General features: G+C 45.1%; 1 protein-coding gene across 1 annotated transcript in view; it reads left to right on the forward strand.

Moving 5' to 3' along the window:
• ano3 (anoctamin 3) overlaps positions 1 to 27,703 on the forward strand; it is a gene marked incomplete at both ends in the record, with an annotated part of 31,190 nt that extends 3,487 nt beyond the window's left edge. The window contains 24 exons of the mRNA XM_080002478.1: positions 4,968 to 5,174; positions 8,442 to 8,572; positions 8,682 to 8,837; positions 8,973 to 9,073; positions 9,162 to 9,206; positions 10,241 to 10,375; positions 11,053 to 11,159; positions 15,990 to 16,045; positions 16,144 to 16,265; positions 17,692 to 17,826; positions 17,930 to 18,026; positions 18,138 to 18,198; positions 21,776 to 21,858; positions 22,023 to 22,163; positions 22,771 to 22,935; positions 23,103 to 23,139; positions 23,235 to 23,346; positions 23,585 to 23,642; positions 23,888 to 23,985; positions 24,225 to 24,397; positions 24,978 to 25,130; positions 25,756 to 25,903; positions 26,377 to 26,572; positions 27,521 to 27,703. Of these exons, the coding sequence (XP_079858604.1) occupies positions 4,968 to 5,174; positions 8,442 to 8,572; positions 8,682 to 8,837; positions 8,973 to 9,073; positions 9,162 to 9,206; positions 10,241 to 10,375; positions 11,053 to 11,159; positions 15,990 to 16,045; positions 16,144 to 16,265; positions 17,692 to 17,826; positions 17,930 to 18,026; positions 18,138 to 18,198; positions 21,776 to 21,858; positions 22,023 to 22,163; positions 22,771 to 22,935; positions 23,103 to 23,139; positions 23,235 to 23,346; positions 23,585 to 23,642; positions 23,888 to 23,985; positions 24,225 to 24,397; positions 24,978 to 25,130; positions 25,756 to 25,903; positions 26,377 to 26,572; positions 27,521 to 27,703 (2,900 nt within the window). The remainder of the gene's footprint in view (positions 1 to 4,967; positions 5,175 to 8,441; positions 8,573 to 8,681; positions 8,838 to 8,972; positions 9,074 to 9,161; positions 9,207 to 10,240; positions 10,376 to 11,052; positions 11,160 to 15,989; positions 16,046 to 16,143; positions 16,266 to 17,691; positions 17,827 to 17,929; positions 18,027 to 18,137; positions 18,199 to 21,775; positions 21,859 to 22,022; positions 22,164 to 22,770; positions 22,936 to 23,102; positions 23,140 to 23,234; positions 23,347 to 23,584; positions 23,643 to 23,887; positions 23,986 to 24,224; positions 24,398 to 24,977; positions 25,131 to 25,755; positions 25,904 to 26,376; positions 26,573 to 27,520) is intronic.
• Between the last annotated feature and the right edge of the window lie 271 nt (positions 27,704 to 27,974).

Genomic DNA, 27,974 nt, shown 5'->3' on the forward strand with positions numbered 1-27,974 from the left:
CTATATACAGTATGTGATGATTTTAAATCCCCCAGTTAATCCAACTGAGGGGAATCCATTTGAATTATAAGGTAATATGCAGTTTAACAGCGGATTAAAACTTTTAAAACAAAGCTCCCTTAAGACCTATGACCTCATGAGAAATAAAATAAAAAATTCTATCCTTGTTAATTCAGTCTATACAAAATTGGGTTTATTATTCCTCCACGATGACAAAGATGACAAACGATAATATCTTGTTTTCGGTAAGCCTCAAAAGCGTTTAACAGGCAGTTAGAACAAAAGAGTATCATTTGATAATGCTTAAACAGTGCTTCACATTTTAGAGTGCATTCCACGTCAGGGCGAATGGAGTTTGATTGAAGTGTGATAAGTCATAAAAATGTTTGAAGAATTTCTTGTAAAAAAAAAAAAGACTCATTACACAGGGAATTATATTATGATACTGGCACGCTGTATCAGCGAATACGCCTACCTTCTATTAATTCCTGCAGATGGTCTGTACCAAACTGTTCTGCTGTTGCCGCTCAGCACTTATGCACTTATAATCTTCCATTTCCTTTCACATCACTCATTCTTTTTCTGGGGCTCACGGGGATCATGGAGCCCGTCCCAGCAAACTGCAGGGCAGTGAGACACACCTTATGGGATGTCAGACTGTCACAGAGGCACACGCACACGCCCGCACACACACAATCACACAAACACTATGGGTAATTTGGGGTCTCCATTCAGCCGCAGCTGTGTGTCATTTGATGTGTTTATTGGAGGGTCATTACAATTCATTCTAATAGTTTTCCACACGTTGATTGCTCGGAGAACATTAGTGCGGCGTCCATGCGCTAACCTGATAAAAGATGAGCACAACGGACTTTTCTGGACTTGCGTGTGCGTGTGTGTGTTGTCTCATGGCTCCACTTCCTCGCCCTTCCTCTCCTTTCCTGCGTCGGGTCAATGTTGCCACCAGCGAGCAGCGTCTGCCTCCCCCTAAAACATTCCTGTGCAGAGTGTCCCTCAGTTGAGAGAGGGCCACCGGCTGAAAGATGAATAATTGACGTTATGGAATGAGGGAACATGGAGGCATGACGGGAAAGAGCCCACTGACCTCAATTCTCGACGATCCAGCAGCGAGCATCCTGCCCGCAAAGTTTATTTTGACTCAGCTGAAGTTTGGAGAAGAGCAACGAGGAGCCATCTCCAGAAAAACCCAAGTTACCGTTCATTTATGTGTGGTATCTATGGTATCCAGCTTTCAGACCTTTTTTTATTTTATTATTATTATTTTTTTTAGCTATTTGGGTTAGAATCTTGACTTTTTGAGCACAGGTGATAAAATGATGTTCATAAATACAACGGGTTTTGATCAGATGTCGCCGTCATTTTTACGGAAATTGTGCGCGGGTTCAAAGCGCAACAAAGAGCAACTCTGTCCCATGTGCGCGCTCTCTTTTTTTACGACAGACAACAAAGACCGACAACAAGAAATTGTCTCTGTGGAATGCCTGATAATCCCACATCACAGGGCCCTTCCCGGCAAAGATCCAAATCCTGGATCACAACCTGCCACGGAGCTTGGCCCCCACTCCCTTTCTGATGAGCAGGCAGCTCCGGGGGGGCCTCTGCGAGCGTGCATGTGGGATGACTGTCACACTGATGCGGGAGACGCCTCGGGGGCGTCTCCCCTTCATCCCCGAAAAGCAGCGTCTGCTTTCCGAAAACAAACCTTTTCCCAAACTCTTCATTTTTCTTTTTTGATCCTGTGTCTGCAGTGCTATCCGGCTGACCCAGAGAATCATACATGTGCCTACTGGTTTATACAGGGAGACGCACGCATGCACACACACACACACACACACACACACACACACACACACACACACACACACACACACACACACACACACACACACACACACACACACACACACACACACACACACACACACAGGATTAACTTTCTCCTGATAAACCAGTTTAAGCCAGCCATCCAGCCAGCAGCCAGATTAAAGACAGGATTGGGCATCAGTTTAACGCTATATAATCTATACATAATTTTCAATACACTGTCCTCCAATTATAATGCACACCAGCCCTTGGAGTTAAGAGAAAAACAAATTACGTGAGGGTTTCAAGTGAACGATTTGGAATATGGTGGAAGTTTGAGAGCCAGCGAGGTTCTTTCCTTATCTGTGTCGTGGAAAAACAATTTTCTCCCAACAGCCGCCCGTTCCTATTTGTGGGACTATTTTAAACCCGGGTGCCATGTGGGACCTCGAAGACGAGCCGAGCCAGGCCCATTAGTCGGCTGCGCCCTGATATTCCAGACACGGTGCGGAGCGCCGCCGTCTGCTGGAATCACTTACAGCCCGGGCAGTGAACTCACCGGAGACATTCCAAACGAATCGATTGTTCTAATGGAGAGAACGTGAGAAGTACCCCGCAACAGAACATTTTTATATAATAAAACTGCATGTGGAGAGACCGGGGAATTATGGCGCTCGGGCATCCCACTCCGTGGCCAGAGGCTTGCAGCTGCTTTTACCGGCCGGTCGAGAAAAAAAAATCTCGTCGCTGCCTGCGTCGTGGACAGAATCAAGCCTTCCCGTAGATTAGACCGTAAAGAAACACAGCTTTCCGAAATGCCAATGCAAATGTAATCGGCAGAATGAAGCTCCTTATACAACGATAGCAGACCCTTGGCTCAGTGTTTTTAATGATTGGGACTGAGGGGCAGAGAAGCAATATTGAGCGTTCACGAACATTAAGATGTAATTATGGCACCGGGAAGGGAGGCTTGTTATTGCCGGACGTCATATTTCAAGCCAAGCAATTAAGATAATGATTTTCAGTCTTCCTGTTCAGAAATCTCCCCGTCGCCAAGTGCAGAACTTCTCTTCTAGAGAAGAGTGGGCTCACAGGGGCTCACAGGCATCCTCCAAAATTGTTCATGCTCTACCCTTCAGCCGTGGCTCACTAGTTTTGTTCATTTTATATCGAGGATGAGACGCAGCGTGAATAAACAACATGATTAGTGGTTCCCCTGGGCCCACAGGCTCGTATCTTGAAATGACTCCCCGTCTCACCCACCAGCGCAGGGAAATCCCATTCAGAGCCGCGTCTGGACGCTGCGCTGACTTATAGCTCCGCTCGCAGCGCGGACCCTCAGGATAAACATTGCTGAGAGAAATCCTCGTCGGAGGTGAACGGGAGTCACTTTCTCCCGGTTGTGTGAGAAGCTTGTTGTTGTTTTTTGAAACATATTTTTGGGCATTTTTCATCCTTTATTAGACAGTGATAGTGTGTGAAGAAAGGGGACAGAGCGAGAGGATGACATGCAGCAAATGGCCACGTGCCGGAATGGAACCCGGGCGGCTGCGGTAAGGACTGAGCCCTCGTATATGGTGCGCGCTGCCGGGGGCGCCCCCCATGAGAAGCTTGTTTTGAGCTGAGAATGAAAGTGACTGTTGTCAAGGGATGTCAAAGGTCAGGTGGAAGTGAAGGGGCTTCTAGATCTGCACGCTCATTATTAGTACTGAATATTCACAACTACATTAATCACAGGGACAATGTAGACTGGGAGAAGGTGGGGAAATCATGGCTGACCGCTCACACCCTGCCCACACTGTCAGAGATGGGAGTCAGCAGGGCACTGAAAATTAGAACTACCTACCTCAACCCGCCACCTGCAAACCCTTCCCTTCGCTGTGACACGCCTCACCCGCACATAGCAACATCATCATCAAATACATATTTTTACATTCCTGCATTGTTGTACATCAGCAATCCTCTTTGTATATCTGTTTATTTTATTCCATTTGTTGATGTGATTCTTTTTTATCTTGTTGTTGTTTGTATATTTGTATTTTATCTATACCGGCACCTGCTCCGAGGGAAATTCAACATTGTGATTCTGATTCTGCAGTTGGAGGGAAATAACAAAAAGCTCAGTCTCTGAGAATGAATCGATCGGGGAACTCTCGCTGCAGGAGCGAAACCCATTCATGACACATGAAAAGGGGAAAGATTTTCATATTTGTTGTTAGACTTCGTCAGTGAGATGAGAGGCGTGCAGGTTATCTGCATGGTAAGATAAGATAGGAGTCCTAAAATGTACAGTCTTAAACTCTGAACAGACAAAACGCCTTCAATGTAAATAGCCTGTCACTGCTTACATCCCATTCATACTAAAAGTCAAAAGGCCGAGATGCAGGGCCCCTGTACTGTGGGGCCCCTTCAGCCTGCGTCCTCTCCTTGGCTCAAGGAGACGGGCGGTGTTAATGTGATGGAAGGTGGAGGTGAGGGTGAAGTATGAAGTATGACACCATTACCAACGCGGCTCGCCAGCACCATGAGCGATTGGAGTGATTTCTCCCTCCTCCCTCTCTTCTTTCCATCCATTGATTTAGTCTCTCCAGCGTCTATTTTAGTCATATCTCAAATATTGCTTCTTGTTGTTGAGACTTTTTCTTTCGTTTTCTTTTCCCCTTGACTCTGTACGAAGGAGAACAAATTAAGCCCACACGTCCCTTCTGTGGCTGTAGAAACGCATTTATCAAAACTAAGGGAATAACAGTCTCAGTGCTTTTCTCTGATCTTTTTTGGGTTTCATTTCAAGGGTACAGAAGCTGCCGAGAAGGTTTTTGGATGTGAGGAATGACCGTTTGTCATTCCACACAGGTCCAGATCGAGGTTGAGGAAAACTAGTCAGCCGTCTGGGGTTATGACTCCCAACTGTACCCACTTTAAATAATCCATAAATATTTAAATATCATTGTGTGCAATAAAATAAACAATCAATCCAAAGTTAGTTTTTTTGTTTTTCATTTTCAACAAATTGAAATGTGTGTGGCAAGGTATAAATACGGATAAAGAAGTATAAATTTGGGTATAAACACCCAATGTGTACTTTCTCATATTCCCAGGTGAAGTGTCACTGCCTGACTCGCCCCGCCCTCCCTCTCCTCCAGGCATGCACACCAGCATCAGCGAGATCCTGAAGGAGAAGACGCTGAAGCCGTCCCGCCGCAGCCTGCCCTGCCTGGCGCAGAGCCAGACGCACCCGCTCAACCTCAACCACTTCCTGTCCGTGCCTCTGACCCCCGAGCCCAAAGCCGAGGTCCAGGTCCTGAAGCAGAACATCAGCACCTCCTGCAGCCTCCTCCCGCCCCAGACAGGTGGGTCCGTCCTCGGGGGTCTAGTCTCCGAAAAAGTCTCTCCAAGATGCTGAGGCTTTAGTTTGACGTTCTCAGCGATCGTGCCTAAAATCCCATCTGTGTTCAAGGCCATGCTCCAAACGTGGTAAGAGTCACATTGTATAGCCGGCTGGACGCACAGTGCAATCCAGGAATCTAAAAAATGACTGTGATTATGGCAAATGGCAGCATCCGCCCAGCTGTGACTGCGGCATGAGAACCCCTCGGGTTTATTTCTGCACTTTATCGCCGTGAATGCACTTCGTGTCGAGTCGGCTTTAATGGCAAAGATGTTCAGGGACCTGTTCACCGGCTGTTTCTTTTCATCAAATTCTTATCTCAGTTTTTTGGAATACTGCGTTCTTAATGCTTTCCTATTGCTGATGCGGGTTCTGCGTTCAGAAGTTTACCTTCCGTTCCGGTCCATTACGTTTACTGTGGAGTTTAGAGTTTGACTGTTGAGTTTGGCTTCTTTATCATAATGAATGATATAATATATAGTTTTTCTCCACTAGAAACATCCAGTATTCTCTGTGCCAAAAAAATAAAACACTCCACTTTTCTTTTTTAATCTGAGGTTATGTGTGTTTGATTGTGTGTGCATTGAAATCTGATTTTTGTTTTGTGGACACTCTGCGATACAAAGAGCCTATTTTCCCAGGTATCTAAGCCATACCTGATACCTGTATAAATTGTTGCTTCACTTGTGAAGATCATTTGGACTCACAGATATGACTGACTGAACGGGTGTCAATCATGCTTTCAGGACATAAAAAAAAAACAAAAAACCTGAAACAATCTCCTGGAAAATACCAGAGCCAAAGTGAACCACACGACCGCAGCACGGACTTGATTAGACAGAAGACATCGAGAGCAGGAGGCGATCCAGAAGGACCGTCGCATGGAGCTTTCACATTAGCATGACAGAACGGTCTTTGTCCAAGCTCAATTTGGAGATGCAAATTCGGAATTCATTGCAACCCTCTTCATTATAGCCAGATTCTCATTTGAGCACGCTGCAGGTGCACAGTGACAAGGAGTAGTGGCCCTTTTATTCTGGATCAAGTTAATGTTTTATCTTCCTGCCCAACAAATTCCATGGTTTTCTCGACTTTTCAGATGGGTATTGATATTTCTGAAGAGACATTAAAGCAATGTCTCTAGGTTGATTGTGGAATCACTTTTCTGCAAAGAGCACGTCATGGATGGCGATGCGTTCTGCACAGCTTGTGTTCTTGGTCCCTCATGGAAAAGTCACATTGACACCACTTACATTGATGTTTTTTTATAGGATAGATTCTCCATTTTCAGCCTAGTCCCTATTAAAACCTCCATCATTTATAACTTCATAGCAACAACCTTTACTGTTGAGAAACGTACCACTCTGCTGCAGCCTCTCAGTGCGCCTAAATGCAGTCCAATGGGGCAAATGATTAAGCCTTAAAAAATAGATCGATTTTTTCCGATAACAGAAAACTCACAATATATTCAATCTTAATAGGCTGAAGAGAAAAACAATCCATACTATATCCATCTATAGTCATGCCAAGAGTCTAGAAAAAAACAAATTCACTAAGACATCTGGTGTGACAATTATTTGAGTGTTGAGTTTTCAAGCGTTCTCAAAAAGGAGATGCAAAGATGAGTTTGCCCCGCGCTGCATTTAAGCACAGTGAGAAGCTGCAGCGGAGTGGTAAGATTGTCAACCGCAGAGCGTTCGTGAACACTTGTAAATGATGAGAACCAACATTTTAATAAGGTCTGGGTTGAAAAACAGCAAAGCCATCCTTTAAGTAGTGAGCCTGCCCCAACGGAGGGTTAGAAATGCTGGGGCTTCTCCAAAGATAATATTATGAGCCATTTCCCTGTTCCCCTTACGTGAACCAGTACACCAGTGTCAAGCAGCTCTACAGTGTCCACATGATGCTGTGGTACCCACATCTAAACGGAACAGACCATAATTAACCTAACGAGCTCCGCCAGGGTTTAGCCCGCGATGACCCCTCTGCGGGCAGAGTCCATTAGGTCTCCGTCAGCGGTCCTCAGGGATGAAACCCGAATCAATAACTGGCTGTAATCACATGATGTGGTCATCCCTCAGCGTTCAGGGGGTCAGCGAGCTCCCTGCTCAGTGAGAACATCGGTAATGAAATCCAGACTTTGGCTTTGACCTCATGAAACGTTATGATTAGGTTTTAACTGTTAAACCGGAGTGGCTTACATAGAATCAATTTGGGGAAAGAAGACATGATGTATTTACAAGCAGCACTGTGTTTGACCTGATGGTTTGAAAGAAAAGTTCCTAAATCCTTGATGCTCGATACAGTACGAAAAACAGTACAAACACACAATGATAAACAGCTTCATTTTTTTTCAGTCCTCTGTGAATTTAGTATTGTATCCTAATAACTACTTCCAAAAATGTCAGTATTCTTTTTTTCTTTTTCTTTTTTTTTACTGTTTTAGGTTTGGTTTTAATGACCGGATTATAATATGACGGGGTTTAATCCCAAAATGCAGAGATGCGGCGCCAGTCTGGAACTTCAGCGCTTTCACTGGCAAACTGTTTCACCCTGCTGTTCTGTCTCACAGCTTATGTTTGATATTTTCTTATTTTTCACGATATGTTAAGGTTTTTTTTGACGAATACTAAAGTCCTACGTCCTTTGAAAGGGAATAGTGTGAGTTTGATATTCAACAATCCATATATTTTGGCTCATGTCTCATGCTCTGATGAGTCAACAGGCGTGCAGCCACCCCTGATGCCGGGCCCAATTTACTAGACCCAAGACAGGTGTGGCTGCCAAAATCACACCACCCCCACACCACCATTTTAGCTAAAGAAAAAAAAAAATAAAGGTAATTCCATGACTAAACAGAAACAATCTGAAGGAAACTTCACTGCCGCCAGGAAATGTGTTTAGCTGGAGGTGGCGTTTAAATTAAATTGTAACTTTAAATAAACAGTTCGGAGTCTATTAAAGCATGGATCTTGTTTATTCCACTATCTCAGTCAACACCAATCCCTGTGTACTTCGACAATGAATTCCCATGAATAAGCGTTTATCTAAATAAAATTTGACGCCTTTAACTTCAGGGCATTGTTCTGTTTATCTCAATACTTTTGTTCTGTTTCCGAAACCGCATTGTTTGAACAACTACACCGAAGCCTCAAGGGCCCTAATGCAAATGGCCGTGTTCTCTGGTTCCTCGTGCTATTATTAACTGTATTTGATCATGTCTCCGCAGCGGAGGAGGCCAAGGATCGCTTCGTGGAGGAATCAGAAGCCAGCACGTATCCGGCAAGGGCAGACGAGTCCTTTCTGATACAGAAACCCGTCATCCGCGCTAAATCAGAAGTCCGGGCCGACTCGCTTCGGGTGACCGCAATCCCAAATACCTACTTTGATTTAGAAAAGCGATACAAATCCCCAACAATTTCTTTCTCGGTTGTTGGTTTTGAAAATGCTGCTGGTATCCTTTCCGAAGGGGAAAACCCCGGTGGGCTCGTCCGGTCTCCTCTTCCGGGACGGGAAGAAGCGCATCGACTACATCCTGGTCTATAAGAAGTCCAGTCCGCAGGTGGAGAAGAGATGCACCTTCGAGAAGAACCTGCGCGCAGAAGGCCTGATGCTGGAGAAGGAGGTAGGGATTCGCCCGAGGCAAGACCCACGATGGTTGAACAATATTGACTCCTTGTCTCCCGTGTCTGTCTGGAGGGTCTGCGCTGTGTTTTACTGTCACAGAGATTATAACTCAGATTGAATCTTTCATTTAAAGCCCTCGTTGACCAACAATGACATCATGTTTGTGAAGATTCACGCTCCGTGGGACACACTTTGTAAATACGCCGAGCAGATGAACATCCGGATGCCGTTCAGGTAACGGTTACAGATGCAGGACTTTTGGATAATTCCCCTGCAGAGGTTTACTGTGATTGCCTCTAATCGCTTTGTTTTTTGTTTCAAGGAAAAAATGCTATTTCACCGACTGGAAAAGCAAGACCTTGGGCAGGTAGGTAGATTATCTTTTATTATGATGTTATGTGAAACGATCCCCCCCCCCCCTGCTCACTTGAGACGTGCTGATCACCTAAATTGGATTCATATGATTTATATGCAGTGCAGTGCAGGCGGCGGCACTGCCTCACTGCGGGCAACTTCGCAAATCAGTTAAGTCGGAAAAACAAATAAGTTATAAAAGAGTTTTCGGGCTAATCCGTTGGAAAGGCTGAACTGTGAAAGCCTGTTACACAAACAAGCAAAAGCCTAGTCAGAATTCCATGTACACACTATGGGTAGAGTCATTAAGAACTCACTGGAAACGCCGTACAACATGTATGTGCACGCTGACACGCCTTCGCGGAACGGGACGATTTAATTCACAACATTTTGCAACCCGTTGGAAAAACGCTGTCGGTTCTAGTCCGGCAGTAACCTGGTGCTCCGTGTCGAGGTGTGGAGTTAGATTTCTGTCAAACCAAGCCCCGCGGCCTATTTGCATTCTTCTATTTTTAGGGAACGCTCTCCCGCTTTGATGTTACGTTGGAGAGTTTGTCCAGAACTGGCACTCACAGCGTCTAGCCCTTGTTTCCCCCGCATTGCGACGGGAAAAAGGCACTCGAGAAAACTGAAAAATAAAACATTCCAGCGCTCCGCCGCCGTTTGTTTGGAGGGCGCAGGTTGTTCAGTGCGTCGAGGGACTTTGTTTATACTTCATAAAAACGTAATTCGATTTCCAAAGCCACTGAAGCAGCCAGGTTTACCGAGGAAACTCTATCTATCTATCTATCTATCTATCTATCTATCTCTCTGTCTGTCTGTCTGTCTGTCTGTCTGTCTGTCTGTCTATCTATCTATCTATCTATCTATCTATCTATCTATCTATCTATCTATCTATCTATCTGTCTGTCTGTCTGTCTGTCTGTCTGTCTGTCTGTCTGTCTGTCTGTCTGTCTCTATCTATCTACTTATCTATCCATCTCAAACAGAGGTTAGGAAGTGTTTCAGTCAACAATCTGCTAATCCCCGTTAATCTGCCGCTTCAAGCAGATTCCATCTGAGATGCCGGCAGATTAAGAGCTGGCTTCCCCGAAATCCCATGAAACTGGACAAGGAGGCACTGCCGGATCTGGAGGAGACGGACTGCTACACGGCGCCGTTCAGCAGAGCACGCATGCACCAGTAAGACAAGCGAGACGCGCACATGCACACACACGAACACATATGCAAACGCACATAAACACACACACCCATGCGTATATACACAAACAGACTCTGATTCACACAGACACACATGCACACACAAAAATTTGTTGTGCACATGTACGCACGCACATACTCACCCATGCATATGCACGCACACATCTTGTGAGTTATTTATCCCGCTTATATGAATTTATTTGAGCTCCCTAGTTTGCTCCTTAGAACATTAGAAGGAAAAGGAAACGGTGAGAGGACCTGGTGCTCGGTGGGGTCTTGAAAAGGCAGAAGCAGTGAAAAAAAGCTGCCGTCACTCAGTTTAATGAGGAAGAGTGTGTAGGAAGTGTGAAGAAACGTATGTGATTTTGGTGGTTTTATAGTAAGTGGGCGTGCCAGCTTGGATAACCACACACCGACTTCTGAAACTTTTCTTTCCAGAATGACTTGCACGTCCCATATGTTGGGTGGGGACTGTGGAATCGATGTATTTCAGCAGGGAGTGCCACAGGAAAACCATGTTAGTGACTCGAAAAGTACTGGAGGTGTCCTTCAATGAACCTCTCCTGAGCTGATTAAAGTCGTTAAAGACCTTGACCTACTGATATTGATTTGCTCCGACCTAATGAGTCTAATGGGCGTGTTGCTGTGTCTCCCTCCAGCTTCACCATCAACAACAGACAGACTTTCTTCTCCAATTCCACCAGGAGCAGAATAGTTCACCATGTCCTACAACGCACCAAGTACGAGGACGGGAAGTCCAAAATGGGTATGCTGTGATAGAGGCATTTCTTCACATGATGAAGTATTTAATAACGTTTAAATACACGTTATTATGATCTATTTAGAACAGTCACTGTTCTGTGAACAAAATGCTGATACAGAAACCTCATTTATCTGAACCCCGCAAACCAAAATCAATCCAGGTGGTTTTCTTTGAACACCGCCGGAAACAAACATAAATATTTAATAAATATAAAATCCCAGCTTATTTACTCACCGTATGATAGCTGGACGTGAAATCAATACAGGCCTGTATTTTCTCAACATTTCAACTTTTTAACTGCAGCCGCTGCCAATAAACAATTAACTTTGCTGCAGAGTTCTGTCAGACCAATGTAGGGCTCTGGAGCAGAGACACGAATGATTTAAACTCCACCACAAAGAAACATCCTAATGTCTGACACTGTTTACTCAGAGTATGATCCGTAAACTACAATCAATAACTCAAACATCTGAACCTCCAGTAAATCTGTAACTGCATCTTTAACTGAAGCTAAAGAAGATAAGAGGCCTGTCAACCGCCAGCCAAAGAAAGGTTCAATGTGGATTTGAAAATGTAGAAAAACAACATATAGAACATCAAGATTTGGGAAATGGGAAAAAGGACAAACATAGAAAATGAGCATATAGAAATGTTACATATGGAACATTTACATATAGAAAATTAACATATAACATTTAACATATTGTATAGAAAATCAACATAAAGAAAATGAGCATATAGTAAATGAGCATATAGAAAATTAACATATTGAAAATTAACATATGGAAAATTAACATACTGTATAGAAAATCAACATATAGAAAATGAGCATCTAGTAAATTAGCATATAGAAAATGAACATACTGTATAGAACATCAACATACAGAAAATTAACATATTCCTTCGCACTCAGCGGCTAATATTTAATCAAGGTTGCCGGTGACAAAGGGTAAAAGATGCCTTTTGGTTGAGCAGTAAGTTTGGATAGAGGAGGTTCAGATAAACGGGGTTCCACTGCATGATGCGATGTCACAAACTGAAAAAAATCACATTATGTTTAGCTTCACGATAAACAGTAATTACATTTCTGGGGGATCGCAGCTCCACTGCAGTGATAACAACTCAGTTAAACCTTAAACACAGAATGAGATATCCCGTCCTGTTTGTCTGCCTTTTTTTTTTTGTTGTTGTTTCCTTTTTTTGTTCTAACACTCTTATTTGTCCTCTAACTGCTGTCTCACACCCTCACACTGTGTCATCACTAAACCCATCAGGCTGCAGTGAGCGCTCTGGATGTGCTGTTATTTACACTTGAGAGGATGAGAGTAGATGTGGAAACTGCTGTGGTTGTTTGTCTGTTGGCTGATTAAAATGTGAGCTGATTGGGTGCCGCTGCCGTCCAACTGCCCCCCGCCCCCTCCATCTTCCCCTCTCTCTCTCTCTCTCTCTTGCGCTCTCTCTCCCTCTCCCTCCCTCCCTCTCTTTCTGTCCCCCCTCTCCCTCTGTCTCTATCTCTGTCTCTCTCTCTCTCTCTCTCTCTCTCTCTGGCTCTTGTCTTCGGTCCTGGCAGATTGAGGCTTTCCCCCTTTTTCTTTAAACTGTCCGTCACGGCGTGCTCTACTATTGCCTCCGCCCGCCCGCCCGCCGCCGCCGCCATGTTTTGCTGATTACAGTTCGGCCTTGAAGGGACGGCTGGGTTTGACATTAATATTTTAATACTTTCGACCACTCTACTTTGTCACAAAACAAGATCGGCTGTGCCAAAAGAGGGGCAAATCCTCCGTTAAACCCCTCTCCCTCCCTCTGCCCGCGCCCGCGCCCTCGCCGCCGACCGTCGCAGTCAGGGGGATGACGTTGCCTGGCACGCCCTCACGTTCCGTGGGAAGCGGCAGCGACGGATCGCCCCCGTGTTTCCCTGCTCTGTCGGTCGGAACGGCGCACGCTGCCACCACTCCTCCACCCAGAGCCGTGTGTTAAAGGAGCTCTGGACGTATAATCGAACATGTCTATATTGCCGATGTGTTTGCTCCTCTAGGCTAGTCTAAATACAGTGGCTTTTAAGGATAGGTTTGCTGTTTTTCAACCCAGGTCTCATTAAAGTGTTGGCTACCGTCATTTGTTAACTGTCCACGGGGCGCATCCGTGCTGAACTCTTTGCTGATGAGAACCGTAGCCCTCTGCTGCAGTAACTCTCTGCGCTGCAGTGATATATATTTTTTTCAATCTCCTTTTTCGGATAACTTTTTGTCACAGTTTTAATGTGTTACACCAAAAAGGAAACCGGTCGCAAACCATGCGATCAGCTCTTTTCGCTGCACCGTGCTAACTTAACACAGGAAGTTGCACCGCTTCCGGCTGGCAACCTGCTGAAGCCATTACTCTCTGGATGCACTGCGGCAATTCAAAGGAGGGGTATTAAGTAACATGTGATGAAGCTGTTATTCAAAAGGTGTTCAACAAATACTCTAAGACATGAACGACTTTTATGCCAGTTTCTCCTTTTAGATTCCTTTTTTTTTTTTTTTTTGTATTTTTTGTTTAAGGCTTGAACCCATTGAACTGCATTCAAGCCCAGAGAGAGGCTGCAGCAGAGCGGCACGTTTCTTAATAGTGAAGTGATCTGCGAGGTTTTTGCCGCGGACGGTTATGAAGGACGGGAACCGACATTTTAACAAGGCCCGGGATGAAAAACCGGCAAACCTTTCCTTTAAAATGCCAACCAAACTCACGGCTGCCTCCGGCTTCTCGCTTGCCCTGGTCGTATTAAACCTGGTGATGAATGCTTTCCTATATACTGTCGCACCAGCCACCTTCCTGTATCCCCCCTTCCCCCCTCTTGTGTTTAGCATTTCTCTGTTGCGAGCATCTTTGCTGGTTACATGTCCTCCATTTTTCAACAGCTCCACCACTTTGTTGTCTGTCTCTGCTTAATTATTATGGTCGCCATGACCGGATCTTGCTTGCCCAGTCTGTGAGCTCCTGGGAAGGTGCGTATGTGTCTGTGTGGTGCCGCTGCAAAGGGAACAGGCGCTGTAGACGCTGTAGTGTTGACTGACAAGGGTTTGGTCAGTGAGGATATTGTTCTTACCATCCGGGCGCCAAATTGGCAAATCCAGTCCAGTCAAATTTATTCTTTAAACCCTAACCCTTTTTTTTAAAGACACCAAACGCTGACCAAAGTGCTGTACAGTCGAGTCTAATCAATATGAACTAATTGGAAGGGAAGGTAGATTTAGTACATTAAATTAAAACACATTCAACCATTGAAGGCACATCGCATGACATCCCTAAACATCGAGACGCCTGCAGATCGCGGTATCAGGGTCGAGGAAAACAGATGGGGACGGATCCTAAGACGGGATTTGAAAGTGTCAGTACAGGGCAGGACTAACACAAAGGGATAAACCGTTCCGCGAGATTGAGGCGGCCGCAGGGAAGCCCCTGATCACCGTTACGCTCCAGCCAGAGCCGCGGAAGAGGGAAAAACATTTGGTAGGAGGATCTTAGAGGCATGGGGCTGGAACTAGGGCAGGGGAGGTGGGAAATATAATGCGCCGCGGGAATCACACACATGATGCACACGAGGGGCGCATGCTCTGAGATGTCAGGCACATTTTAAGAGCGAATTAAATTTTGGACTCGCTGCTGCATTTAGGTGGTGGCCAGTTGGGGGGGGGGGGGGTTCAGTACAGAGGAAAACCACATCCCCTGATCCCTACACGGGAGGAAGGATTTTTTTTTTAATTTAGCGGTCGCTCTCAGCTGAACAAACTGTAACAACGGAGTTTGTTTGTTTGTTGAATTTTCCAGCCGAGAGAGAGAGAGAGAGAGAGAGAGAGAGAGACAGAGACAGAGACAGAGAGACAGAGAAATAGGGGATATCACGCCGGAAGCGCCGCTCGTTTTTGGTCACACAGACCTTGATCAGGCATCGAGACTGGACTGGGGCGGACACAACACATAGGGCTTGTTTCAGGCTCCTTCACCCACATGTGTTGTCACACCTCTGCTATGATCAATCTACGGATAGATCCGTCCCGAGAGTCCGATCGCCACATTAGGAGTCATTCTATGGCCTTGGAATCAAATGCGACGCCGAGATTGTTAGAGAGATTGGAGGCCCTCTGATTTAGCGGCAGGAAGTATTTTGCCACTAAAAACAGCCTAAAAGACTGATCCAAGCGCCAACTGCGAGGGGATTATCAGAACTTGGGCACAATAACATCATAACACAATACAAGGCATGAATCCCATCCAGGGAGGTTTGTCGTTGTCTTTATTTGTCTAAACTGTGTTTTCTGTGCTGTTGGTTATTTGTCTTCCACCCTGATCTCTTGATGTTTTTATTTGGCATTTCATTCACTAATACTCCACAAATATGTACATTTTGTGACTAAGTGAACCCAGATTACAGCAGTTTATACTGAATAAACCATTTATTGGACTATAATCGTGCCTTTTAATAATGAGATACCGCTTGCTTCTCTGCACCAATACTTTCAAACAATCAGCCATCGCAGAAATAACAGAATATATTATCTAGTGCAAAGCAACAATTTAAGTTCTCATTTGGGGGGGTTGTGCTATTAAATAACAATTTTCTATTAAATATTAGATGAAGATGTCTTATGCAGTTAGTTATCACTATAAAATACTCACGAAGGAATACTGGGATTTATTAAGCTTTTAAATCTACCTGATGTTAAATTGATTTTAACATATTTTATTTGTATATATGTATGTATCTGAATATTAATATTTTCAAATTTTATTCTAGTACAATGTCTCCACTTTTAGTTACAAGCTAAAACGTTTCTTTTCTTTTCTTTTTAGGTATTAATCGTTTATTGGGAAATGGAACGTATGAAGCCGCATTTCCTCCACATGAGGTGAGAGAAGAGGATTTTCTCTGGGTGTTAAAAACCTTTACCTTTACAAAAAACTGACCTTTACGTCTCTGTCAGTAATGAGCCTCTGTGTCTCGCAGGGCGGCTACAAGAGCCGACATCCCATAAAGACCCACGGGGCCCAGAACCACCGGCACCTGCTGTATGAGAGGTGGGCGCGCTGGGGGATCTGGTACAAGTACCAGCCGCTGGACCTCATCAGGTAGCACCCCACTCAGCGTGAGAGACGGACACACCCATCCGTCAGTTCAGCTGCTCTCCTGCTCTGGGTCTGGGCGGCCGTAGGGTCACACTGCGGGTGCACATGGCCGCTATTCATTACAAATGGAGCTCGGCTTCATCTGGCTGAAGGGGGCGGAGTTCCGACCGGCAACAAGGGTCGGAGGGTAGATAGGAGGGTATATAAGCACATATAAGCATATATGTGGCGCACCCACAACAGCCAGTCGATTTTGAGCTGACACACTCACAAGAGCCAGGTCTCACAGTGGCTCAATTTCGCGGCCGCTGTCGCCAGCGGTGTAGCTCTAAGCAGAGACACCCTGAATGGAATGGGCGGCACATTACAGGGTCACACATACCCTCACACAAGGGAAATTTGAGAGTCTTGGATTTGCCGAGGCCAGTAACCTGCATGTGTTTGGAGGTTGGAGGAAACACACACAAACACGGGGAGAACATTCAAACTCCGCACAGACAGATGATACTAAGCCAGGTTTCTGGAGCTGCGAGCCAACAGGAACCTGGGTTTGTGTGTTGCCTGTGGCACCCTGTTACCGGCGTTCAGCCCCTATATACACTTACAATATACAACACAACAATAAACACAACACTTATTTTTCAAACCTGTATTTTCCAACATAACATAAAATAAGCGTGCATGCTCTTTATTATACAACTGGAAATTGCACAACTGGACTGCTGGGAGGCTGTTTCCTCCCGGCACTGGTACTTTAGTGTGTTTGTATCTTAACTCTAATGTTTTTTTGGGGAAAAGAGTGCATTGATATTACATTCACCCATTTAATATGTTCTCTCTGGGATCCAGGGTTTTTAAATGGCAGCTTGCTCATTTTTTCTCTCTTATATTTCTGATCTATTTCGCTGGAATATTCAGTTCACAGTGGACAATTCCAGATTCAGAAAATAATAGTCATCCCATATTCTTGCTCTACCCCTTCACTGGTCCATCAGTTGGACCTTCTGAGTTGATGCTATTAACAAATGCACATGGTTGGAGTGGAACTGTACTTTCTGAACCACCTATAAAGTCAAAATATATACGAAAACATGTATGTTGTGTATGTTTCAATATATCTGCACTCATTCCCAAAACACGGCAAGTAAGTGCAGATAGATTGAAAAGAATCGTCACAAATGCGAAATAAAATAAAATAATTTACATTACATTACATACAGTACAGTACTTACAATACATTTTCATTGTCACAGATGCTTTCGCATAAAGAGACTCCATCAACAAGAACCAGTTACATTCGTGGAGTCACAATTTTTATATTTCAGTTTTATTATCTTAATTTTATGTTTGAATGAATAAACATCAAAGTGCTGTGTTACCTCCAGATTAAAGCGCTGAATTGGCGATGTACGTCCTCTTCCATTCGCAGACGGTACTTTGGGGAGAAGATCGGTCTGTACTTTGCGTGGCTGGGCTGGTACACCGGCATGCTGATCCCCGCCGCCCTGGTCGGCCTTTTCGTCTTCCTCTACGGGCTCTTCACCATGGACTCCAGCCAAGTCAGGTCAGTGTGTGCTTCCATTGACCTTAGTGTTTGTTTTGGAAATTTTAATGTATTCAAACTTTATTGCTGCTAATATTTAGTTCTTGAATCGTTGCCCGGTCAGTAAAGAGATCTGCGAGGCCAACACCACCATCATGTGTCCCATGTGTGTGGAGAACTGTCAGCCCTGGACCCTGAGCGACAGCTGCGTCTTTGCAAAGGTCAATCCTGTCAACATTATCAAATAAAAATTAGTTATCCATATTTTTGTTTGATCTGTGATACTACTATACACTACTGCAAAATAATCATATGTCTGTTTGTGTTTCTAGGTGACCCATCTGTTTGACAATGGTGGCACTGTGTTTTTTGCTATCTTCATGGCCATATGGGGTAGGTAGACATTGTCTCTTTTGTCCATTTTAGTTTGCATAAATATGAAACTCAAAAGAGGGTTTTAATAGGTTTTTAGTGAGAGTCCCTGCTGGGTCCTCAGAGCGGCACAAGCTCGGGGAAGGAATCATTACTGGATGTACCAGGAGGATCCTGAAGGGCCTTGAGGAGCTGATCACCTGGGCTCTCATGAGCTTCAAGCCGGTGCAGTCCAGATGCTTGGTGCTGAAGAACGGAAACGCCATCAACAAATTCCGCTTCGCACTTGGCAGCATCTAGATACCATCCATCACCAAGAAACCAGTAAAAAGCCTGGGCAAGGTGTTTGACTGCAGCCTGAGAAACACAGCATCCATTCACCAACCAAGAGCTAGAAGTTTGGCTAGCAGTGGACAAGTCAGACCTACCTGGCAAGTTTAAGGCCTGGATATACCAACATGGCATCTTCCCATGGATTCTCTAGCCCCTCTTGGTCTATGAGGTCCAAATCTCCACAGTCGAGGGCTTTGAGAGGAGGCTCAGGCAGGTTCCTAGGGAAGGGGCTGGGACTACCTCGGAGCCGGAGTAGCATTGCCTTGTACAGGCAGAACACTAAGCTGAAGCTCCCTATCAGCAGCCTGAATGAAGAATTCATGGTGACCCATACTAGGGAGGTGCTGCAATACCAAGAGTCCTGTGATCCAAAAGTCTCTCAGGCTGGTATCGAGGTCAGAACTGAACGGAATTGGAGGGCGACAGAGGCTGTGGAAGTTGCTGAGTCGCGGCTAAGGCACAAGTTGCTGGCGGGCACAGTATCTCATGGAAGGGCTGGCCTGGGTAGCATTAAAACATCTCACAACGTCAAGGTGCAGGGAAAGGACAAGAGGTCGCTGATCCAGCATTAGGTAAGAGCGTCAGTCGAGGAGGAGTGAGCCAGCAGGGTGATTGAAATGCGGCAGCAGGGATCCTGGACGAGATGGAAGCAAGCGGTGGAGCACAAAGTCTCATGGGCCGAGCTTTGGAAAACTGATACCCATCAAGTTAAATTCTTAATGCAGTCTGTCTATGACGTTAAACCAAGCCCATCCAACTTGTTTTGCTGGGGGGATGTGGAATCACCAGATTTCCCTCTGTGCCTGAAGAGAGGGACCCTGGAGCACATCCACAGTAACTGTTTGAAAGCCCTGGGTGAGGGGCACTATTTCTGGCGCCAAGTCCTGAAGGCCATAGCGGACACCATCCGCAGTGGGATAAGCCACTGCAAGTGCCCAGTCAAGACGACAGTCGCTTTTGTCAGGGCTGAGGAGTAGCCAACATCAGCTGCCAGGACCACCTCTTCTGGCCTGCTAGCAATGGCACAAGAGTGGGAGCTGAAAGTCGACCTGGGGAAACAACTGAAGTTCCCAGAAACTGTTGCCACAACAACACTAAGGCCAGACATTGTGCTGATATAAGAAGCCTCCAAGCAGGTCATTCTCTTGGATCTCACTATTCCTTGGGAGGACCGCATTGAGGAGGCCAACGAGAGGTAGAGGGCAAAGTACGCTGAGCTTGTGGAAGTATACCGAAGCAATGGGTGCGAGCCCATTGATGTGGGATGCAGAGGGTTCGCAGGCCAGTCCCTTGGCAGGGCCTACAACATGCTGGGCATTACAGGGGCCAGTAGGTGAATGGCCATCAAGTTGACCACTGAGGCAGCAGAAGTTGCTTCAAGGTGGCTGTGGATCAGGAGAGGAGAGCCCAAGGACACTTGGTCGCCTGGGTGAGGGTGTCTGATTGTTGAAAGACCCAAAAGAACCGATCACTGATGATGTGTCCAGGTGCATCACAAGATGATGTACTGTATGTCACAAGTAGTGACAGATCAATTGTTCTTACTCAGCTTGGTATCAATTTGACTGTGATTCTAAATAATTGCATTATATTGTACATCTTAGATTGCTCCAAGATACTGATATCACATTTTTTCTCGACACAGTATTTACACATACAGTTATGCATCTGTTGGAAAATAGCTCGCACTGCGGTTGCTCTGAGCCATAGCTGTGTTTAAGCAGCCATCTCTGTGTACATGTAATTAGCTGGATAATTAACCAATTCCCCAGGAGGGAGATACCGCTAGCCACCAAATGGCTCCTGCTGCCAGGGCTGCAGCAATGCACCACGGGGTGTGTGCGATAGTTTTATCTCCAAACTCATGATATCCCTGCGTGGCAGACCAGCATGCAGTGCACGGCCCAGATATCAGCCTGCCTGGTAAATAGTGTGAGCCCGGAGGGACAAGCGGTCCACTGCGGTCTGGATTTGAACTAAATTAAGAGCCAGGGGAGGGCTGTTTGGACAGTAAATCCAACTTTCAGAATGTGGGCGGTGGGTGGTGTTGACCCAAGTGGCAACGCTGCAGCAAATTCATTCAAGATTCTGAGACAGAGACGAAAAATTAGTGTAGGCCCAAGGGACGGAGACATCTAAAAAGACTCTGTGTTCTCTCACACACTCTCTCTGCCTCTCACATTCTCTCTCTCTCTCTCTCTCTCTCTCTCTCTCTCTATCGTCTATTGCTCTCTCTATGTTTCTTTCCCTCTTTTTCAGAGCAAAGTGGGTCAAGCTATTTTAAACTTCAGAATCTTCAGAAAGCTGTTAAAGTTTCACAGACATATTTACTGATGCTGCTGAAAGCCACAGATGTGTTTATCCTACACTACCTGACGCTGAAACGCAGAGCTGAAATTAGACACCATTCCAGTCCTAACCTCGCCTTCGGCATTCTGTTGAGGTCCTTATAAATGATTTTGCACAAAACCCCAAAACACTGAAATGAAATTAATTAATCCTGACAGGGACGGCGTCTGCTTTCCTGCGAGTCTGCGGACCGTGCTTTCAGTCAAATCTGTCAAACCTCTTTCACGGTTCATTCCAAACAGGAGCTCCCAGCGTCCTTGTCTGTTGTACGCCGTATTCCGTAGACGATAAACTGATTTGTCGGAACGTCCTGACGCCTTATCTCTGGTGCAGCATGGAGCTCTAGTCGATATCTATCAAAAGAAGCAATTCCCCACTGAGCCACGGCCGAGCCCTTGAACTTCCCGGACAAAGACCCAGTAGAGGGTAAAACGCTGTATTAGTAGGAGGATTTATTATAATTAAATTGATTATTTTAGGATGTCCTTCATCTTGGTATTACATTATATACAATTTCTATTTTACTTTTATGCATTCTTATATCTTGTTATTGTTATTATGATAATTTCTCAGTTTCTCCCTTTTCCTTGTGACATAATTGAGCGGATGATGCGTGAAGTACAAGCATATCCTTGTACTATTACTGTGTATGTGACAAAGTAGGGGTTGATTTGACACTTATTGAATTTGCCTCCATACCACAAACCGGAGAGGTCTATCATGGGATGGAAAGAAATCAACTCTCACATTGAGCTACAGTCAACACTCCAGTCAATTACAAGCGCTGACATGATATCTAATTCAGTTCTTTCCCTGCCCACTAAATCACCCAACGCTATTAAATGGACATAAATAATATGCTCGTGTGGAACCAGATCAATGACGTGATTGATGTCTGTTCCCATCCCTTCTGCAGCCACGGTATTCCTGGAGTTCTGGAAGAGGAGGAGGGCAGAATTGACTTACGACTGGGATCTGATCGATTGGGAGGAGGAAGAGGTAAGTCAGCAGTAACCCGAGATGGACAACACGCCATTTTCATACCGAACGATGTGAGGCGCTTTTCATTTGTCTAATTCCTTCCACCATCACTCAGATGGCATGAGAGAGAGAGGGAGAGAGTCAGCCATAGATGTGTGGAAATGTTGTTTTCCGTGCACCAGGAGGAGCTCAGGCCCCAGTTTGAAGCCAAGTACTCGCGGCTGGAGAGAGTGAACCCCATCTCCGGGAAACCCGAGCCCTTCCAGCCCTTCACCGACAAACTGAGCCGGCTCATGGTGTCCGTGTCCGGAATCTTCTTCATGGTAAAGCCTTTGTTCTGGGAGTAATCTGCTTGTCAGGATCCAGGTTTAAGTGAGATCACCGTGTCCCGCCACAGGTTACAGGATGTGACTGAACATCGCCCCCTACTGGGCAGATTCGGCTATTGTTCTGCCCTTCTCGATTGATGAATTGTTACCGATTCATCCTATCAGAATTGAAATATTTTAAAAGGGCAGTTGCTCCCTTGCAACCTTAATGGCAGCATTAATGGAGCCTGGCGTGTCGTCTCGTTCAAATGTCGAAACTGAGAACAACCAAAGTGCAATAAAAACATTAACAACAACCAAACTGCAATAAAGTCCCTCAGAAAAAAAATGAAATTAGTGCAACAATGTGTTATACTTGGTTGCTGTAGTGCCGCACGGCCTTATGGGATATCCTATTGTAATAACAAAAAATGATATACATGTATACGTACATATATACTTAAAACTTCCAAAAGTTGCTGTCTACCTGGAAACAATCCGATCAAATAAAACATGAAAGTTAAAGAAACATTTCAAAGTGACATGTGCTTTTGACATATTGCAACTCTTTTCATTTCTCTTTTCGTTTCTCTCTTTCTGTTTCTTTCCTGTCTTTGCGCAGATTTCCCTCGTTCTGACGGCCGTGTTTGCCGTTGTGGTGTTCCGTCTCATCGCCATGGAGAAGTTTGCCTCGTTTGACTTTGAGTTTCTGAAGAAGAACCTGCAGTTCGCCACCTCCGGCACCGGCGTCTGCATCAACTTCATGATCATCATGTCTCTCAATGTGGTGCGTGTCTCACCAGACATTGACTTTACAAGGAACTGCCATTTCTGTCGTTAAAAAGACGTTTGCTTCGGTTCCTGAATGCCGCCACCCTATGTAAAGTCCCATTGAAGACGATCACAGCTGCATTTCTTCCTGAAGCTCATCAGAGTCCTTATCTCCCTCCTCAGGTCTATGAAAAGATTGCTTATCTGCTCACCAACTTAGGTGAGTGTTTTTTCCCCCCGTTCCGCATCTAGTCACATTATCTAACGCTTTGAGGACGGTTGTCAAGCGTTTTCCTCCACTTCCTCCCCCTGTAGAACACCCACGGACGGAGTCGGAGTGGGAGAACAGCTTTGCTCTCAAGATGTTCCTGTTCCAGTTCGTCAATTTGAACAGTTCCACGTTTTACATCGCTTTTTTCCTCGGAAGGTTCGGAAACCTTTTTTGCACGGAAATTTCCATTTAAAATCCTTCTCCTTCAAGTTCCTTCCTGATTCAGCATCCTATTCAAGCCTATTCACATTTCATCACGTACAAATATGTCGCCGTGCCAAGATAAAGTACCAAGATGAGGTCCACCCAGTATTATTAGCGCTTCGGATCACACTTTATATCTTTTGCTGTAATTGAATTTCCCTGCTAATGTTGTCGATATTAATTTGTTTAGGTTTGCCGGCAGGCCTGGAAAATACAATAAATTGTTTAATCGGTGGAGACTGGAGGAGGTGAGTTCCATTAGGATTGGCTGAGTGGCTTATTGTTTTACTACCCTGCATTTGAGAGGAAATTAGCGAAATAATTTTCTTGGATGATTACAAAAATATGTTGAAACAGTAATCTCCTTAAGCATTAATGAGGTTTTCAATAATTCTTCGAATTGAAAACATTAAATGAGTCATTGAGAATTAAAATGAAAGACAGACAGCATGGTTATTTGTTTATGAATTTGTGGATTTATTTATGATGCCAGTGTCACCCCAGCGGCTGTTTGATTGATCTGTGTCTGCAAATGGGAGTGATCATGTTCTTCAAACAGATCTGGAACAACTTCATGGAGCTCGGTTACCCGTGAGTTACAGCAATGAAAACAATATATTGCATTCATTCATGAATGTATAAATCCAAGTGATTGACCTGCAGCTACTTCCAAATAATTTGGTGTGGTTCATGTAATCTAGTTACCAGATGAAAAGGCTTTTCTTCCTTGCAAAAACACGTCAAATCCCCTTTAGCAAGGCTTAGTCGGAGTTCCCACGGTGCTTTTCCAGAAATAAGTGTTTTAAGTTGACACTTTGCTGTCATGTCAGTTTGCTGCAGAACTGGTGGTCTCGCAGGAAGATGAAGAAAGGAGGAGGGGGAGGAGGAGGCGGAGGAGGCGGACAGAACGTAGAGAATAAAGCCCAGCTTCCACAGTGGGACAAAGACTGGAACCTGCAGCCCATGAACGCCCACGGACTGGTGGATGAATACCTCGAAATGGGTGAAGCATCTTCTGAAAATGTTGCTACGGGAGAACAAAATTAAATGTTTTTTTGCTCTGCTGCGCATTTTTTAATTAGGATAAAAAAATGTGTCATCAATGTTTTATTTAGAAAATTCTGCCTGCAAACTCTTGTATACTGTAAGTAATAATAAAAACAATAATAAAAATAACAATAATAGTAATAATTAAAATAAATAATATTTACATATAGCCTTTCAAAACATAGATTTAAGGTGGACCAAAGGAAATAAAAATAAAAACATGTTAAAAAAGAAATAGTATTAGAATTGCCAAAGAATTTCAATTCAATTATTAGAACTCTACGGTATTGACATTATTCAATTATGGGTCATGAAAATTTAGGGCCTTTACTGTATATCGGGTGTGTAAGAGTTGGAGGTAGAACGTGCGGTATTCGGGTTCTGGAGCTCTGAGTTCAGTTTAAGTTTTCTTTTCCTATTGGACGCTGTTGCTTAAGTGTCACAGTTAATCTTTCCAAACGAGAGCAGCTGCTGCCTGATTGTTCACTGTGTTTACGTCGGTGTTCAGACTTCCTAACGCACGCTTTTCTCTCCAGTTCTGCAGTTCGGCTTCACCACCATCTTCGTGGCAGCGTTCCCTCTGGCCCCGCTGCTCGCGCTGCTCAACAACATCATTGAGATCCGTCTGGACGCCTACAAGTTCGTCACCCAGTGGAGGAGACCCATGCCGGCCCGGGCCACAGACATAGGTCAGCCGGCGCCCTTGGCTGCCGTTATGTTATCTAACTGCTATCATCAGAGAGAGAGAGAGACAGAGAGAAAGAGGGAGAGGAAGAAAGAGGGTGGAGAGGTCGAGAGGTGGAGAGATGTCTCTCTCTCTCTCTCTCTCTCTCTCTCTCTCTCTCTCTCTCTCTCTCTCTCTCTCTCTCTCTCTCCAAGTTTAAAACGGTGAATTCTTCTTCCCACATTCTACAGCTTGGGTCTGAAGTAGGCCTCGCCCCTTTCCCTGCCCAATCACCGACTCCCAGTGCAGAGGTGGGAAATCTTGGTTAACAAAAGTAAAATTGCGCTCCTGGATTTTGACTCAAGCATGTGGATTTGCTCATTTTCAACCTCGAGGTCCAACTGATGAGTGAAATCAGATGGATTAGCGCAAAAAACCCTTTCTCACATCTCTCCCAATGTTACCAAGCCCGGCTTCCAGCTACTATACAGCTGGGGGCTATGCTGCCCCGTCCTGGGCTATTATTGCCCAGAAAGTGAGTTGCAACGCCCTCTATCTCCTGGAGATACTCAGCAGCTACTGAGGTGTGTGTGTGTGTGTGCGCGCGTCTGAGCCATGTTTTCCCTATGACCCCTCTGTCCGGTTGCCAGGTATCTGGCACGGCATTCTGGAAGGCATCGGTGTACTGGCAGTCATCACCAATGCCTTTGTCATCGCCATCACGTCGGACTACATCCCGCGCTTTGTCTACGCCTTCAAATACGGCCCCTGCGTGGACAAGGGATATCACCACGAGAAGTATGCACACTATGGAATATCAACGATTGGATCAACATATATAGAAAAATGTGGTGTATATATATTATTAAATACATTTGAGTAAATTGACTCTTTGACAATACATTCCATTATACTGCCAATGTAGTTTTTCTTCAGGAATATATCACAACATATAATGATTGTGCTTCATATTTTTGTATTATATCACTATATCTAAAACATACAAATAATACTAATACTGATGTATAAGCGTCAAGCACCAGTGATTTACATACAGTATAATTACATATAGTTTTTTTTCACTTCTTTCAAATATATACGTCTGGCATCTCTTGATATTAGAGTTTTATGTAATTGCCTGCTGAAGAATATTCTGAGAATATGTGTTTAATTGATAGGAATAATACAACATCTAGAATGTCAGTATGTTTGGTCTCCATACATGTAAAACATGTTTTCTGCACAAGGCCTCAGTGATCCCTCTCCCTTAGGTGTTTGCAAGGCTACATGAACAGCAGCCTCTCTGTGTTCGACATGGGGGAGCCCAGGAACGGCAGCCACGTCCAGTCCATATACTGCAGGTACCGGGACTACCGCGCGCCGCCCTGGAGCCCCATGCCCTACGACTTCACGCTGCAGTTCTGGCACGTCCTGGCCGCCCGGCTGGCCTTCATCATCGTCTTCGAGGTGTGTTCCTCTCTGATTCACTCTCACATTAGCATTCACTTCCACAGAAAGATTTATTTTCAGATTTATTTTATTCACCAGATTGTGTGAACCTACACGGTCTTATTAATCAGTATGTGTCATATGCAGCATATTGATGAGTACAAAAAACAGGGATAGACATCAAATACTGAAGGAAATTATTTATCGTATTACATCTTGATGCATGTCGATAAATTAAACAATGAAATCATATCACATATTTTGGTTATGAGCCTGAAAGCGCCTGAATCTGTAGAACAGCGTAGGAAGCGTCAAGGCATCGCTGCAGCTGCCAGAGAAATATATCTTGCGGGGGTTGGGTGCAAGATGTGCCCCATCTGGGTCACAGGGTAAGGCAAAAATCAGGGACTGGAGCTATCAAATCTATCATCACCCACCTATACGATCTTGTGGCAGTTCTGCCTGCCACGCGGCATCCAAGTGGCATTCCCAGGGCCCTCGGACACAGAGACACTGTGTTGAAAAGTACCCATTTTATTGTAGAGAGAGGGCAAGGTGGAACAAGCCCGGAGCAGATTGACAACATGTCATGACAAGGGCTCCTCTCCTGCGTGTGTGGAGTTGGGGTTTTTACCTGCTGCTCGGTCATTGGTCTAACGAGCAACAGGTGTACAGCCACCCTGATCCTGGCCCAATTACCTAGACCCAAGACAAGTGTGGCTGCTTAAACCACACCACCATGTAATCATAATCTGCATGAGCATCATCTGCGAGGAAAAAAGCGTCAGGAGCACATTATGACGTATTATAGGTTATGTTATAACGGGACATTGATATGAGTACTTTGACTTTTAATACTTTAAGTACATTTATTAAAGTACAAATGTCAATCTGGTACTTTCACTTTTTACTGGAGTCATTTTGTGTCAGGGTATTTGGTCAGTGCTTCTTGGTCGCCCTCCTCAGCACCTGGTGTACGGCATCAAGTCCTTCATTGCGTACCTGATCCCCGACATGCCCAAAGGCCTGTGCGACCGCATGCGGCGCGAGAAGTACCTGATGCAGGAGATGATGTACGAGGCCGAGCTGGAGCACCTGCAGAAGGAGAGGAAGAAGAACGGGAGGCGCTATCACCATGAGTGGCCTTAGCTTCCACGCTGCGTTTTCACCACGAAACCCACAGACCCCGCCCCCCAAGCCCACACCCCCACCCACACCCACTGCTGTAACGTACGTCAGCTTGGAGAGTTTGACTTCCCCCTCGGCTGCTCCACACACCAAAGACACCTCCTCCTCCTTCTCCTCCTCTCACCGTCCCTCAGAGCTTCTCCCCGGCTGGCGGAGCTCCGTGGCCACGCCCGGAGTTTCTCGCCCGCACTCCGCGCTTGCCGTTGTTTTTGTTGTCTTTTCTTTCGACCCC

The sequence above is a fragment of the Zeus faber genome, assembly GCF_960531495.2.
Source record: "Zeus faber genome assembly, chromosome: 6".
Taxonomy (NCBI): Eukaryota; Metazoa; Chordata; class Actinopteri; order Zeiformes; family Zeidae; genus Zeus; species Zeus faber.